Source organism: Onychostruthus taczanowskii, unplaced genomic scaffold, assembly GCF_017590055.1.
Source record: "Onychostruthus taczanowskii isolate IOZ18803 unplaced genomic scaffold, ASM1759005v1 scaffold21, whole genome shotgun sequence".
NCBI lineage: Eukaryota > Metazoa > Chordata > Aves > Passeriformes > Passeridae > Onychostruthus > Onychostruthus taczanowskii.
Window position 1 is genome coordinate 6,888,633 of NW_024499351.1, and position 17,514 is coordinate 6,906,146.

The 17,514-nt window shown below is 37.8% G+C and overlaps 1 protein-coding gene across 6 annotated transcripts in view; it reads left to right on the top strand.

Moving 5' to 3' along the window:
* RMDN2 (regulator of microtubule dynamics 2) overlaps positions 1 to 17,514 on the top strand; it is a 50,416-nt gene that overhangs the window by 28,849 nt on the left and 4,053 nt on the right. For all 6 annotated transcript variants that reach the window (XM_041404433.1, XM_041404432.1, XM_041404431.1 and 3 more), the window contains exons 7-10: positions 478 to 555; positions 9,008 to 9,106; positions 10,840 to 10,893; positions 10,982 to 11,062. In XM_041404433.1, the coding sequence (XP_041260367.1) occupies positions 478 to 555; positions 9,008 to 9,106; positions 10,840 to 10,893; positions 10,982 to 11,062 (312 nt within the window). The remainder of the gene's footprint in view (positions 1 to 477; positions 556 to 9,007; positions 9,107 to 10,839; positions 10,894 to 10,981; positions 11,063 to 17,514) is intronic.

Genomic DNA, 17,514 nt, shown 5'->3' on the forward strand with positions numbered 1-17,514 from the left:
ATTATAATAACAGTTGGTTGTGTCAAGTACCATTTCATTGAGGTTGTCACATTCCAAGGTGGAAGGAACTATGCTTCAGTTATGGGTGCTGGCATGTAAGATCTGTTCAAGAGTAGTAACTTCCTCACTGATTTGATCTGTGATAGTTTCCTAATACTAACTATAAATGAAATTAATTTAATTGAAGTTGTTGCCTTTTTAAGACAAAAGTTCTTGAATTATTTGCCTGAACTTTAGAGCTATTTAGTCATGTTCCAAATACAGCATGCCTTCTTGCATTGCGTGCAACGTTGCTAAATAATTTTGTGGTTTCCCTCCATGAGGAAGGGATTTGCTAGTTAAAGTTTTAGGTTGTTAGAAGACAATTGCAGCAGAAGAGAATTTCTAAATTTGTTCCTGACTTGCAGCAAACTACTTAGAATGTAAACACACTTGCCAAATGAATATCTAAAGTGATACTAATTTTCTTTCCAATAGGAGCACCTAGACAAGGCAATTGAACTTAAGCCTCAAGATCCCTTTTTATATTACCTAAATGGAAGATGGTGCTATTCAGTAAGTTGCGTTTTATTTATCTGAAGTATGAATTGAGTATAATAGAAAATTACAATTAAATAGTAGGACTTAAGATAAAGCAGGTATTTATTTAAGTAGATGTTTTTTGAGCTAAGTGAAGCAGGCATTTACACTTCCTGAGTTCACTACCAGATGCATGATGCTCACAGCTGACCATTCCTGCAATGTAATTAGGTAAGCTGTGCTTGCATGACCCTCATTGTTGTGTTCAGGTTTTTTTATCTGAATGAATGAATTAATAAAAAGTAACTGATTTTTGGAAGGGAGGAAGGATGACCTCTTGAGTTTATTTCTTTGTTCTGCCATAAATTTTCTGGGTGGACCTGGGCTGGTAACATAGCCTTGTGGTGACTTTATTTCCCATCCATAACTTAAGTTAAATGCATTTAAATGCTGTGGGATTATGCCTGTGGCAGCAAGGCTACCATACTGGCTTGGTAAATTCCAAGGGAATGTCCAAATAATATTCATGCATAAAAATCTGTAATTCACCAATGAGTTTTGCAAGAAATGCAATTTGTGTCATACTGGTACAACAGCTGCTTTTAAAGATTGTTTTAGCTATATATTTTAATTTATATTTTATAAAGATTATATTAGATTGTAGTAGATTCTGTAGTGATAAGTACTCATATATGAAAAAATAGAATAATTGGTTAACAAGATTAACTGTTAATAAGTTTTTCAGAAAAATTGTGCTTGTGCTTTAATAAGAGAGTTGTCTTTTTGGTAATCCACATCTTTGAGGGCTCAGCTGGCAGTCCATACTGGTTCCTCTCTAGTACTTTGAAGAATCTTTTGTTGGAAGAAAACATTCTTGCATTGTCTATGCTGTAAAAAATCACTGTGAGTCTTCTCAGAATAATGACTGCTAATGCACAGTGAATTCCAGCCAAGCTTTTGTCTTTTGGATACTTCCAATGCAAGTCACTACAAAGTGCCGGCAAACTGGAAAGAAGGATTTGCTGTGACACATTACAGACTTTGTCTTTATCTGCAACAAGACTTAATGCAAAGTAATCTTTCAGCAGTTTTTCAGTTCATATATTTAACTTCCAAAGAGCTTTCAGCAACCATGTTTTTTCTCTGTTGATTTGAATAAGGGTAAGGAATGACACCAGCTTTTTCAAGGAATTTTGGCTTTTTGCTTTTTGTCACAGTGTACTCTTGAATATCAGCATTAGCTATGCAAAAATAAGTTGCTGAAGATGGTTCTGTAGTATGCTGCTGTCCTGCCTCTGAGAAGCATCTCTCTGATCAATGATTCCTTAAGCACTTTTGTACTGTGCTGTGCCCAACAGCTAACTGCAGCTTCCATTTAAGCCAAATACTCCCAGATGTTTTTCATGGCTTATTTCTCATGTGAGCTGCTGCTTTTTGGAAACACACAATCTCAGTATACCTCACTTAGTTCTTATTGCACTTTGTTTTTTACTCGTTTCATTTTCATTACAATCACCACTTCCTGACTGAGTAATACATGTGGCTTGTTGTACTGTATCATTACAAATTCACATCCCACACTCACAACATCTATGCAGGACTTCCTTACTAAACATTGAAACCACAGATTAGCATTTGCTTTAGGCTGTGACCTGACCTGCATTTATTTGAGTGAAACAATCTACCTAAACAGATGTAGCCACTGAAATATGTAAGGATTGAATTCAGATTTCTGTTGTTCTTTTTTTTTTTTAATTCTTGCCTTCTGTGACTGCCATGACAAAATAGTAACCTGAAACACACAGAACAGATTTTTGTACTCTAAACAAATGCAAGTATAGGACTGAATAACATCTTGTTCAACTTCTGGGGTTGTCAGCTCCTAAAAACTTACTGTCTTTGCACACTTTCAGTAGCAAGATGAGGTCATTTGGAAACATTAGTTTTGAGGCATTACTAGTCTTAACCCTACCCCAGTGAGATTGGTAATATCCTCACTAGATTTAGCAGAGTGAATTGTTTCTGTGCTGATCCACTAACCCAGGTTTTGGCCGTGCGTGTTAGTCATAGGAGCTTGTGGAAGGTATGCCAAATTACTTGCTCCTGTTCTGCAGACTGTGAAGTTTCTGTAGTAATTATGCTGTAGTAATTATCCCAAAAGAAAAATGTTGGCTGTGGCATTGATTCCAAATACTTTGTCAGGGTAAGGATTATGATGGAGTGTTGAAAAATTCCTTTGTCACTCATCTATTCTGGTACCTGTAGATGGAGTGATAATGCTCCTCTTAGATGTTCTGTTTTTAATGTTCAGTCTCACTGTTGTTGAGGCTGGGAAGGTGTTGTCCAGTGTGAGATAATTAAAGCAGAAGAGAGATGAGTCAGGCAAGAAGGTTAGTTTTTACATTTAGCCTAGCTGACTTTGGGATCAAGTTAGGATTGACCATTGAATGTTTGTTCTTTCATAGGTATGGCTTCCCATGGTATTTTTGTGTAATTTTGGTCACATATTCTTTTACTGAAGCAGTGTAGTTAAACAAAACCCCACGTTTTTGATATTTTATAGGTTTTAATAGCAGTTTTGCGAAATCTGATGTACTTAAGTCTTCCTAGAATAGTCAGATATTTCCCATTCACTCCCAATTTAATGTTAGGGGATCTTATTACTATATTTTTTGGATGACAAACAGGAATTGCATAAGATACTGTAAATGGGGATGCTTCAAGTGCAACTCAGGGCTACAGTTCATTTTCACAAATGAAAATCCATTGAAAAAATGTTGAGGTAAAAAGTATAGAATCGTAGACTCATCGATGTTAGAAGAGACCTTCAAGATCCTCAAGTCCAACTGTCAGTCATGTCACGCCTCAACCAGTGGAAGCAGATGCAGAAGATTTACTGAAGACTGAAATCTGTATGCAAAGACTGCATGCTGTACTAGTAAAAGCTGTTTAATTAGTGGAGTTCAATCTGGCCTGACTGCCATTTCCCACCTTCCTCAGTGTAGTGCAGTCCTTTGGAAGAGGCAGTGGTACAGCGCTGCTGAGTTTCTTACTCAGCAGTTATTCTTGCTGGGCCAGAAATGAAGCTGATGCAAGATGTCATAGCACCTTCCAGCAGAAAGGATGAGCTGGGTTTTCACTGCCTCACATCAACTGGAGTTTGTCTGTGATGCAGAGCCAGTGGGAGTTGTGCACCACCTTGTCTAAAAATCAGTTTTTGCTGTTTCTTGTTTCTCTTACCATTTAAAGTCAGTAGAGCTGTACAAAAGAGGACGCTTGTAGAATCCTCTCAGCTCTGCTAGAAGATTACTTCTGCTATCACAAACAGGTAGGCAAGATTTTCACCAGTCATTTCACAGATGTCATGGTGGGCAAAATTTTGCCTATGAGACTTGCTGTGTATACAAGAAGTAAATGGATCTATGGTGCATGGTATATAAGAATTATTTCCTTAAAGTTTTGGGCACAATTATCTGATAATTCTTTATAATTGTATGGTTGGGCGGAGAGGGGAGTTAAGTGTTTTAGTGTTTCAAATAGCTTATAAAACTTTCTAGTTAAGACTTATGTCTACTTGCCATTACAGGACAGGCACAGAACAGCTAGCATGTACTTGTGAAACTGGATCAGAGTCCCTGGTAAATGCTAGTAGTGTGTTGAAAATTAGATCTCCTGGGATTTTCCTTCTGCAGGTTATATGCCATGTTTTGGATTTGTCTCTGGTGTATCCCAGTATCTGTTTGGGTTACATCAGGGAATAAATTGATACAGTTCTTTTGTGTGCTCTCTAAGTGGGCTTCCCTTACTGGAAATTGAAAAGCCTAATTCAAGTTGGATAAATACCTAAATGCCTGTACAGATTGTCCAGGTTCCTCAGCTGGCAAGAAAGAGAATGTTTTTGTTGGAAGCCAATATTCCAAAATTGGTGTCCAGTTACTTAATCTGTTCCAGAAGTCAAAACATTGCAAAATTATTTAGTACAATTTTACATTAATACATTGTAATGAAAAAGAAAAAGAAATTCTCTGAGGATATTTAATTAGGTGCCATTAATATTTTACTGAAGCTGGATCAATGCTGTGATTTGCCTTTATGGAAGACAATTGTGTGATATGTGTTCAGTGAGCTATTAGCAAAGAAGCATTAGAAGAGGATGTCTTTTAGGACTGAAAGTCAATCGTGGATTCTTTTTCAATTCAGGTGGGTTAGTTTCCTTCATACCAACATCCTGGAATGTGAAACGAGCTGTCAATGAGCTGGGTTTGCTTCTCATAAAAAACAAACAGAAGACAAAAATCCAGCCAGTGTTACAGTGTATGTATATATATATTTATATGTTGATCCTAGGCTAAGGAAGAGAAAGGGATATTTTTGAAATTCATTTCCCCAGTATTTAGGAAAGAACCACATTTTTTGGCCCTCAGAGGTACAAGAGGCCTGATGGAAGAGTGCTGACTATGAACTTAGCGTTCAGCTGCAGTTTAACTCTGGGAGTGCCTTTCTTCCATCTCTGGATATAACAGAGATTTTGGTATAGGATAAATGGATGACAGTTTGTTGATGGATCTGTAGGAGAGGTTCATTGAAACAAGCATCTCTATTTGCTTTGGGATAATGTAGAGTGGCCTCCTGTCCTTGGCAAAGGCCAGGCTGTCAGGATGACCCACTACCCTTCAGCTCTAAGGGAGATCAGGAGTTGGCTGATGGTTCCTCAGGCCTTTGTTTGTTGCTCTTGAGTGAGTGGGAGTAGCTCTCCTTATGTTTGGCAGCTGGGGAGTGATGTTCCGTGAGTGACCCAGTACATTAAAACCTGATATTCTGTGGAAACACAGTGTTCCTTGCAGTGCTTCTCTGAATTTTCAGGCTTCTGGCAGGACTGACATCAGGATTTAGGTGACCTAAAAAACCAAAACTCACTTAACATTTGGAAATCATCTGTAGGGAAAAACCAGTCTTCATTCCTTAATTTTGTTGTTGTTATTGTAGCTATTACTTGCAACAGTAGTTGTTTGCCTTATTACCTGCTTCACTCTACCACTCGGAGCACTCCCTAAGTGAAATCATGGTTCTGTTGTAGTTGATGACAGTTACCCTCTCTTTATACTTGATTTTGTATGGACCTCCAGATACATTTTGCACTGTTGGAGTAACCTTGAGTGTAGCAGTCAATTCTGCACTACACTAGGGCAGAATACACATGTTACACCAGGGGTTGCATTCCCTGTGCTTGCTCACAGAGAATCATTAATAACTTTGTATAGTAGGAATGATGTTTCCATTTCATTGAACATGGTGTAAGAGTTACTCAAATAAAGTTATTTCAAATTAAAGACTTTGCTTATGTGTGTTTGGGGGAAGAGTATAAGTTCCTGTTCATCGTTATTGCTCTGGGACACAATTTTGTGTATTGCATATAACAGGTCTTTTCCATTTGTCCCCCTTCAGTCGTAGTGGGGTGGAGACAGACTCGGGCACAGTTAAGCCGTTGTGATGGGATTCACCTCAGCTGCCTGTAGCTATCCCTAGGGTCTGTGCTCCTTTTTGTAGAAAGAAAAGAAAGATAGGAGTGTTCATCTCAGGCTAATGTAGGTGAAGAGGAATTGCCTAATGGTAGTGCCTCTCTGTATTGACCATGCAAGGAACCTGGACAACTTGTGTGAACTAGGTACTTCATATATGGAGGGCTAGGCTTGCTGTGACAAATTCATAAAGCCAGCAGCATATAAGTCTCACTGCTGAAACATCACAGAATTCTCAGATTGTCTCTGGAATAGTCACAAAGTATAATGCTGGAGACAGTGCACATTAAAAAAACAAAACCTCACTGTTGCCATAGAATTATGTAATCATCAAGGTTGGAGAAGATCTCTTAAAATCAAGTCCAACTGTTAACCCAGCACTGTCCTGCTCACCACTAACCCATGTCCCCAAGTGCCACCCCCACAGGTCTTTAAACACTTCCAGGGAGGTGATTATATCACTACCTTGGCAACCTATTCCAATGCTCCACCACCTTTTCAGTAAAGGAAATTTTCCTAAGATGCAATCCAAACCTCCCCTTGGTGCTATTTCATCTGGTTCCATCACTTGTTACCTGGGAGGAGAGACTGACACCTACCTCGCTACAACCTCCTTTCAGTGTGGGTGGTTTTGTGTGAAATGTGCATGTGTTTACATGCATTTCACTTTTAAACATTGTTTTAGCTTGATGGGAATGGTGAAATAAAAATGGCCAACTGCATGTATGTTTGGGCTTTTTAGAAATTTGAGTAGTGCAAAACAGCACCCAAGCCAGACAAAATAAAAACTAAAGCCTCATTCTGATTAAATCTCATAAGAAAATAAAGTAACTGCCAGGAAGAGCTTGTGTTTTCAATGGTTAATTATAATTCCACATGGAAAAACTGTAATTTTGTTTCCTCATGATTGCATAACAGCAGACATGAGTGTGGTAATTGTATCTGTGCAGTGTGTATCTCCAGGGTGTTGTGTGCTTTTGCAGAGAACAGTGTAACATATTCCCTTTATTTTTACCCCCCTCTCTTCCTCTTTCTTCATTTGATGGACCTAGAAATACAGAAACCCCCTTCCTCTTCCAAGAGAAGAGAGAACAAGGCAACAGTACATTGACGTGAAAAAAACAGCACTCTGGCAAAAATTCTTTTAATAACTCTTGTAGAATATGTCTCACAAACTATACAACAGTGAGAGAAATTAAATGGGGAAGGAAATTGTATCTATACCTAGAATTAGAAGTTTTAAGCAGCATGTTGCAGTTTGTAGCTCAGTGGGAAAGCGCTGCAGTGGCAACATCTTGTTGCTCCAATGAGTAAGAACTCCATGATTGCTGGAGAGGTTTTGTAAAAAACATTTTATGTTCTCAGAAGAAGCTTCAAAGGCGAGGTATGTGAAAGAGAATGAAAACAAAACTTTATTTTTGTAATATCGTTTCTCTCTGGGTTGTAATTTAGTGCTTTGGTGTGAGCCACTTACTGACAACATGTAACAAATAAGGCCTTGGGACCCTGCTGAGCAGCTAGCATGACTTGTACAGGATGCCTTCTGTCTCCATGCAATGCTGCTCTTATGCAGCTAGAGACACTGGGGCCAGATGAGAAACCATGACCCTGTGCGTTTTCATGCTGACCTGTGTTTCTCGTCTTTGCAATGGTACTTTTCATTTGCAACAAGAAGTAGGCAGAACTTGATGTCTGTTCAAAGGAGAAGCAGTCTGGTTGGTAGCTGTGGATAGTTATGGGAGAGTGGATTCTTGTATTTTACAATTATTAACTGACATCTCCTGGATATAGGTGGAGCTGGTAGGGGGAGCAGCACAGCCCTGCAGATATTGAGAACCCAGGGAATGAGGCAGGAATAATCTAAAACAAAGCAAAACCTTTTTAAATTTTATAACAGTAGGAGAGACTTGACTTCAAGGCTGAACTCTGTTATTTGAATTGCAGCTCCTTTTGAAAAAGAGATGTCCCTATGTGATTCATATCTCATCTCCAAGTCTCTGATGAGAGGCTCTTTCTTTGCCCTGTGTGTGCCTCTTCTCTGTGTTGCCTCTTCATAGATAGGCCAGAAAATACAGAACCTTGGTTTTTACTATTTTTTGACTCATCTGCTCTGTGACAGGAGCTATCAGTGCTGTGCTTCAAATACTGATGTGAAGGAAAAAACTCCCGGCTTTTCTTTACATATGTGGTAGAAGTGTTCAAAGGAAGGTGGCTTCACTCCTCCGCTTAAACAGACTCTTCTTTCACACTGCGTTTCTCAGCAACTCCATCCTTTGCTAGAGATATGAGGGTTGGGTGATGGAGCCAAATGCCTTATGGCAGTGACCAAAGCAGTTTCTGTCAGGTGTCAGTGTATGTAAGTCATATGCATTGTGTGGCAATATGACAGTTCCCTAAAGTCCTTTTATAGCAGCTGATCTTCCTGAAATGAGAAGAGGTCATTGGCAAGTGTTATTTGTCAGACTGGAAGAGCTAAAAATGAAGCCTATTTCTTAACAGTGGTTGTCACCAGCTTCTGTGTAATAAATGAACTTGTTATACAAGCTCCAAAAACACTCACATTTTTACTGCAGCAACACCTTTTCATGATGTAGGAAAGTAGTCAAGTGCATAGATTATCTTGCAAAGCTGTCTATCTCATGAAAACCTTAACAAGTTTCAAGTACTATTTCTAGCCTTAGGTTTTTTAAAAAGATAAGATGCTACGAAACCTAAAATGTACTTTAAGCTTTGAACATGGAAGTAACCATATATTGAGGATGTTGGTGTTTGATCACATGACTCTAAAATCCAAAAGACTTCTGTGCGCTGGCCAAACTGACACTATAAATCATTCCTTTACAGGTTCTTTTCCAAAATATGTTGTATAGGTAGTACAATATGAAAGACAGTATTTACTGCAAAACTGAGAAGCAGCTCTTAAGAAATCTCACTTTTTAATTTTTTGTTTGTTTGTTTTTTAATTCTAGGTAGCTCAGTTGTCTTGGCTTGAAAAGAAAGTAGCTGCAGCTCTCTTTGGGACTCCACCAACTTCAACAGTAGAAGAAGCATTGCAGAATTTCCTTAAGGTAAGTCCTAGCCAGGGGTTTTCCTGTGTTGCTGTTTGCCAGCTGTTATATGTGAGTATTGTCAGGATGTCTGTTCAACAGACTGTGTTCAGTAGCTATAAATTCAGGGCTCTTCTAAACACCACTGAGCTTTCTATTAAATTTTTTTTTTCTTTTCAGTTTTAAAGTTAGTTTGGACATGAGTGGTTAGCACCTTTCTTTTCTGTATTTAGTTTCAGGAAATTCTCCAATTAATTGCCATGGTTAATAGTTATTGAATTTAATGTGATATGAATATAGATTAGTTACATATGCTGCTGAAACAGATGAACCATTATGATAGTGATAATTGCTGATTTGCCTGTTTCTGCGAGAGAGTTGACATATGCAAGGAAAACTTTGACATTGTCATGCTTCTCTTTTTTCTGATCTGAAACTATTTTCCATTGAATTTCAGTAGAAGTGTTTCTTATTTGTGGAGATGAAGTGGCTTTTGTAGTGAAGTAGCAAGAAAGCTCTGTCATACAGGTCCATATTCCTGGGCATTGTATTTGAACACAAGAAAACAGCACATGAATAAAATAAATCTATCTTTTATTGCTTTCTATATGTATAATTTTTGCTTCTGGAGCTCAAAAGCATACAGGTTTTTCACATGACTAGATTCAAAGCATAAACTTCTATCATTACAATTGCTATCAAAGTTTTTCAAATAAATTGGACAGGCATCTTTTCCTCGCTATTAAAAATGCTTATTTTCTGTGTTCTTAGTCTATTTAAAGATTTAATGATCTCCTGAATTTTGGACAGTACAATACATTACCGTCTTCCCAGTTTAAGAGATTTTATCTTGAAGGTCAAATTCCAAAAGTGGTAGAAATAATTTGAAACATTCACTTTAGCTTCAGGGCATTTTGTGGTGGGCTGCAGAGTGACTGTGGTTTTAAGTCATCTTCAGCAACAAAAATCAAATTACTTTCCAAAAGACAACTGTTTAGGTTTCTTTTTCAGTTGTTTGATTCTACATAGTTGTAGTAAAGCAGCATTGTTTTGGTCCAAAGATTACAGCTACTATAAATTTCACTGATGTAATTTTTTCCTCTCAATATCTGTTCTTTGATTAAAAGCTGATTCTTTGTTAGTAGATAATTAGTAAGAGTCTTACTCATCTTGTAAGCTTCTATAGCCTCGATTTGTTAAAAAAAAAAAGACATTATTAAACTTTTTTAATTACCTGGACTTTTCAGAAGATAATAATTTGAAAAGAAAGGTGAACCCAAGGCTAGAAGATAAGAGACTGTGGAAGGGAAATAATTGTAAAATTGATAAACACAGTTCTTTACTCATTACACGAAGTGTGAATGGTTGGTTGCTTTCTTATTTCTTTGATGAGGAAATAAATGTTAATAATCTATAGACAGTGGTATCTTTAAGCCTTTCCTGTAAGTGAGTGAATCCAATAGATCTTGTACAGAATGACCCTAGATCTTTACAGAGTGCTTAGGGAGAGAGGAGAGCAAGCAGTACAGAACATTTTCTGTGTTCACTGTCAGCATCTCAAAGTGCCTGCTTTAGGGTTTTTGTGGTTTTTTGTTTTCTTGATTTTTTTTTGAAGTGCTACTAAACAGATTGCATTACACAGAGTAGGGATGATTCGAGGAAATGTAGTGCATTACTAAAAATGCTATGCAGATCGCATAAATCTCATCATGCAAGTTTTATGTCTATTTTCTTTCCTGTTTTTTATTATTTAGGCGGAAGAAATGCATCCAGGATATTCCAAATGCAATTATGTGTATTTGGCAAAGGTAACCAAGTTCTTTTAAAAATAATGATTTGTAGACTCTGGTGTTCTTACAGTGGTCTGATTGGAAACAAAATGTTTTTTCTTTTCAGTGCTATAAAGATCTTGGCCAGAAAAACAATGCACTGAAGTGCTGTGATTCTGCACTGTCAATTCTCTCAGTTACTAATGAGGTGGGTATTGAGGGTGATAACTTGTTCCCTTGTGACTGCTCTCTTGTCTTTGGCATCCATTATTGCACTGCCGGTAACAACATAATGTTTCAGTTTTTCCTCCCAGCACAGAACATTCCTTTTCCCTCCACTCTAGGTTGCCTCATAACAGTTGTTTCTATCAACAGCTTTAAAAAAATCTTTGTTTGGAAAACTGTCAGGGACTCGTTTGTATCAGAAATTGAATTGTACTCTTTGTAATTCAACCCACTTCATTAGATCATCTTGAGCAGAAGCAGTTGAAGGTGTCACTCTAGCTGTGCTGAAATTTTGCCCCAGACCTATGTTTTCCTCAGTGGAAAGCACCCTGGATTTTTGTCCTACAGTCTCTGTCTCTGCTCCTGAAAGCCTCTGGTTTGTGATTCTTGTTAAGGGCAGTATGTTAACTACAGCAGAGACAGATGAGTTATTAAGATTGGTTTTGTCTTCAACCACAGGGCAGTTAAGGAGGCACAGTTCTTCAAGTCATATCTGCTGGCCTAGAGTTTGTTCTAAGAGGTTACTAGATTCCTCTTGAGGCCCATTACAGTATTTTAGGCCCATTAGAGCATTTTTGGTACATTTGGTACATTTTGGTACATTTTTGGACACAAAATTTCTACAAATATTTTGGAGATTTTAAGTTGTTTAATTTCTCAAATATAAACCAAGTCATGGCAAGAAGGTGCACTCTGTCTGATCTCGTGTAAAAGCAAGTTCCATAACTGACCTATGACTGGAAACATCTTACCATCCTAGAGCATGACGAGTTCAAACCTGAGCTTTTTCAGCCTAAGGGACCCCCTCCGAGCACAGCAGATGTGGTATGGAGAAAGAGAGGTGATTCCTGAGAGGAATTGGCCCCATCCCATTTAATTCTTTGAAGTTAAGGGAAAAGACCATTAAACAACTCTTTAAGTTGATTGACAATAAATGCTGTGTGTGGAGCACTAACATGTTTATGTCAAGTGTTCCTGCTGGGAAGAAAGACCCCTGCATGCCTCTGCTCCTGGGTGGCCTAATTTTTGGCCCCAGTTATAGTATGTACCAATCATAAATTAATCTTTGCTTAAGTTCAGTGTTTCTTTAAATATGTATTGATACTGATATGACATTGACAATGATTTAATTCTCTTTATTCTTTACTTACTGATAAAATATTCCTTCAGCTTGCCTATTACAGAACATAGGAAAGGCTGCTATAAATTATCTGTTTAATATCCCATCACATTTGTGAAGTATCAGCAGACCTGAGAAAGAGAAGGAGCCCTGAGGTGAGAGCAGGAATTCAAAAGGAGTCTGAGGGATAGGTGTATGTATTCTGGCAAGCAGGGTGGTGATGAGAACAAGAATTACACTGATTTGTGTAATCAGAAGGGTGAGTGTCAAATGGGCCCCAAAAACCTTTTGTCTGTCTGAAGAGGACAAGGTGATTTGACCTCTCCTGTTTTGATGAGTTCTGTAGATATCACAGATTAGTGTCCTTTGTCTTGTTTACTTGTGGTGTGTTTTGAGTTAGAGTTAGAAAAAAGAGTCCAGAAGAATATGGCATTAGGGCAGTAGTATGTAATTCAATTAAAAAAAAACCAACCAAGCACTCAGCACAGGGTAAAAAAAACCAAGTGCACGCTGAAAGAAATTGCTGTGAAATGGAGATCTGGAACATGAACTCTGCTGTGTCTGACTGTTACCTCAAATCCCATCTGAATTTGAATATTACATGTTGTTTTGGTTATTGTGTTACAGAAAGACTGTTACTGATTTTTGGGAAAATGTGTTGGAAGTGAAGTGGTTCAGGGCTTGGAGCTGTATGTAGGAATAACATTTAGTGAGATTAGTTTAAGAAGGGGAAGAGACTGTAATAAGACTGAAGAGGCATTGGGGAGATGCTAATAAGCACTTTATTAGTGCCTGAATTGACTGCAGCCCTGTAGAAGATGGGGTTCGTGATCTAGAAAAAAGCACAGGTCAGCAGCAGTGTGAGGATTTCTTTCCATTTGCCACAGCTCAGGATCTCAAGGTTGTCAGCAGTGTGGTGTTTTGTCACAGTCATGTGAAACCCATCATTCCCAAGTGTAATCATAGTTTCTCATATGAGTTTTCTCTTTCTTCAAGCAGGGGAACTCCTTTATTGTTTTTAAGTGTTGGCTTCTAGTGAGAGACATGTATTTGTATAAAGGCATAAAATTAGGAGCAGGCTGAGAGACGAAGTTGCTGGAAAGGTGCCACGTTGAGGAAATGTATAGTATTTCATTATAAAAATCATCCTGCAGAAAAATTATCAGACACTGTTTTACTTCTTATTGCTTCTGAGCATCCACAGTTTCCAGTGACTTCTGGGAACCAGAGGTGCTTCACATCAGTAAAGTAGCCCATAGCTCATTTTAATCCTCAGGTCAAATTCTCAGCTGCTGTAACTCAGGACACTTCTTGCACACTTTTTCTAGGATTCATTTCATGTAACATTTTGAGTTAAGTGATATTATTTTTGTCTTGAATGTTATGTCACATCCAAATTTCCCTTCTGTGCATCTGTTCTACCATTTACAGAGTTTGTTTTAATTCAAGGGGTAAAGGGGCTTCCAAACATAGCTAATTCTTGTTAAAGGAAAAAAAATCAGATGGCCTGTTTTAAACCTATTCTAAATCTCAAAAAAAGGATACACAGAATTATATCAAAAGAAACAAGTTCTGATTGAATGAGTCCTGTAAAATAAGAGTTACAGGAGGATTTTTAAAAATAGGACAGTTTTTAAAAATAGTTTGGCACATTTTTAACTTATCAGTCTATGCATTTTTTTTTTAAAGGAAATATGTGAGATTTGGTAAAATTACATCTGGAAAAACAAAGCAGATATTACAGTGCAACTTTAAAGACCTTTCTCTATCCTCTCTAAACAAAAAACCTCCAATAAATCATGCAGTCCTTCCTTGGCCATAAATAGTGTAGAGTGGTACTTCACTGCTGGAGGTGCATGGGACATTAAATTGTCCAGTTTTTCTCTGGTTGCTACCCAGGTGGATAACCTCAGGGTCCTGGGAAATATTTGCCCCTTCAGTAAAAGAGATCCCAGTCTTCAGGGCTGCTGTGAGTTATTGTTAAGTGCTTAACAGCTGCTCTGTTCATCTAGAGGATGTTGCATTACCCTTACTGAGACTCATTACTTTGTAGTGTGCTCAAAGCCTTGCTGAGTGTGACTGCGTCAAGGGCTCTTGAAACCAGATGTGGTGGACTATTGTGGTGGAACAAAAGTACTTTTTTTTTAATTTGAAGAGAAAAATGTAATTTAATTTTGAAATCATGAGTATCTGTCTCACATACAGAAAGAACAGGTAGGGGTGTGTTTGGGGTGGGGCGTTAAACACATGGTCCTTTGCTTGTAAGGGGAATAAGACCCTAATTTCTTGTTTTTAATAAAGACTGTTGGAAGTTTTCAAGGCTGGAACTCGTAGAATTTCAAGTCTCAGTGTAGGATTATAAAGTATAATTGTCACAGAATTGGTTTTTCTTCTGTCTGGAGGCAAGCATGAGCATGACAATGAATTCTGTGCTTGTAGGACCAGTAAGCTCACCACAAAGGAGTTAACAGCCTAACAGAGAAAGAGATTGAAATTTCAAGGTTCTAGTCTCTATTACATTTAAATAAAAAAAGTTAATCTGAAAGCAGCAGTAGCATTACAAAAAAGTGTAGTCTTTGAAGAAATGAAAACAGGAAAGCAGGAAAAATGCAAAGGAAATTTATTTGCAGTGAGTTGCTGAAAGTCTTACTTTAAAATGTAGATAAAAACTTCCCTAAAGGTAAGAAAGTGTTTTACAAAATTTTTGGTGATTTTGTGCACTCCATCCTTCCCAGCAATTAGAAATTATGGCAATTCAGAGTTGAAAATAACAAAGACAGATTTAGATCATACAGAAATTCACGATTATGACGTTCACTTCTTACAGGTGTAGAGTGGCAGGAAGCAGAGACTTGTTAAAGACTCTGCCTTCAGCCTCAGTGACATATGAAACTCATGTGGAGGAGGTGATAAATGTAATAATAGGCAACAACAATGGCTGGATTTTTACACAAGAATGCAGCTGCTGAGGGGAACTTGTGCTCATACAATTTTCTTCCACTTTTTTGTACAACACCATAATTGATTTCCCTGGCTATTAATTTAATTTTTAATACTGTCTATAAGGTCAAAAGTGGGAGTTGCAGAGGGATGGAAGAGAGGTCAGAGTATAAATTTCAGCACCCATCAGCTGTTCCATTCCAACAGACTATTTGTGCATCTGAATTTTCAAGTTTTTACAAGAAATACCCACTCCAGCAGCCATGGATTGGTCATATGAGCAGACCTTGTTGTGGTATTTCCAACAGATCTTATTTGAAGCTGCTATTGTAATTTGTCATTCTAAGATTTTGAGGAGAAAAAAGTAGTTGCTTTTAAAGTGAAGGTTACAAATTATGACTTGTTTTTGAAAAAAAACTACCAATTGAAACAGAGTAATTTGGGCTAACCTTATACAAGTGTTTTTGTTTTCTCATCAACCAGAATATTTTCTTTTCACGTCTTCAGCTCAATACAAAATGTCATGTTTTTCAGAGAAGATTTGTCCTCCAAATGGCCAGCAAAAATCAGTGATGTTTCAATTGAAAAATAATGGAAGTGTTCAGATTTGTGTTAATTTTGAATTCTAGGCTATTGTTTTCCTGCTAGTACTGTTTGTGGAGTTGAACGAGAATTTCCTAATAGCTACCACCAACTCAAAGCTAAAACATTTTTTGAGTGTGCTTAAAAAAACTATTCCTTAATTAGTGGTTTTGTGTACAATAAATGTGAGTGTTTCAGAGAATACACTTTTTTAAAACTCATTATGAAGAAATCAAATTTCAAATTAAAATTCTAGGGGAAAGTAAGAGTTAAAGAGTTGCTAAAATAATTTGAGACTGCCAATATTTTACATTATTTTGCACTTCAAAGAATAGTCTATTTTTCTCTTAGTGATCAGATCAATTTTCTATCTGCATGTTTTTGAAGTCCTTGAAAAAAGGCTTGTTTGCATTGTGAACTTATTTCTTTTCTTCCTCTGAAAATTATTCCAAAAAGTGATGAAGATCATCTTTGTGGTGTCACAGTTTCATACAAGGATGAAGTTTATCCTGATAAACATCAAGATTATTATATTTATGATGAAACTGACTATCACACAGTATTTGTTTCAACATCCTATCAAAGCTAACACAGTTTTAGCACAGTTCTTAGTCCAGCAAGACTGGTCAGCAGCCAGTTCCCCAAAGTATGGAGTGTGTCTCTGTCTCCTCCATGTAGTGTGTCTCCATTGGCATTCTGATCATGCAGGGGCAGAGTGGAAGACATATTCACAGAGGTGGTGGTACAATCCAGGATTACAAAATCAATTGGCAAAAACCCTTTTTGAATTTTTGTAGAGTATCTGGGCCAAGTCAAACTCCTGGGATTTTGAAATATGTTGTCTTGGAGGCAATATACAGGGTGAAGGAAAGCCTTGACAGGCACCTTTCTGAGAGGGCTTTAACTGGGTGTGATTGTGTTCAGGCTGTTTCAGCAATGACTGTGCAGAAAGAAAAGCTGTAGGTCCCATCATGGGAGAGGCAACAGCTGAACACAAAGAGGAGAATGTCTTTAACACCAAAAGCTCCACATTGTATACAGTAGTAAAGAAAACCAGAACATAGGTGAAATTTAGTCTTTCAAATCAGGAAAGAACTAGCCAATTAAAATTTTACGTGACTACTAACTATTCTGAATTGTATTCTGCTGTTTTGTAATTTTTCAACAGTAGTCCTTGAAACGAGCTGAACTGTTTATTTGTATTCTTCTGGGTGAGAAAGGGTATTTTCCCTCTACTTGAAGTAATATCCAAAAATCTGTAATTATTTGCTGCATATTTTAAAGCTGTGCTTGCCTAGATCCTAAAAGCCTTGTGAAGTTACAGTTAATCCCCAGAGAAGATAGTGATAATATGAAAGAACATAGAATGCACCAGCTTGTGACATACAGCAGACGCGTAGAAGGTGGCACGTGGATGATTACATTGGTGTGTTGCAATAACAAAGGAGAAAAGTCATGGTGTTATACACTTGTTAGTGCACAGTCACTAACAGTGACTACAGTCACACCATCTGTGAGAGTCTGTCAGGAAACCAAGAAGGGATAGGATAGCATTTAGCTTTGCTAAATGTGATTTATACTGTCTACAAGAGCTATTGCTCTCTAACAACCCTTGTGCATGCTTGGGAGTCTCTTCTGCTACAGCCCAGGATTTCTCCTGGAGCTGTGAGGGAACCATACAGCTGTACCCAAAAGCAGGAGTGTCTCTCAGCACCTCATTGCTGTTACTGCGTATCAGAGTACAGCTTTGGACCACCCTTGCAGCCCAGCTTATTTAATATACCATGCTGCCC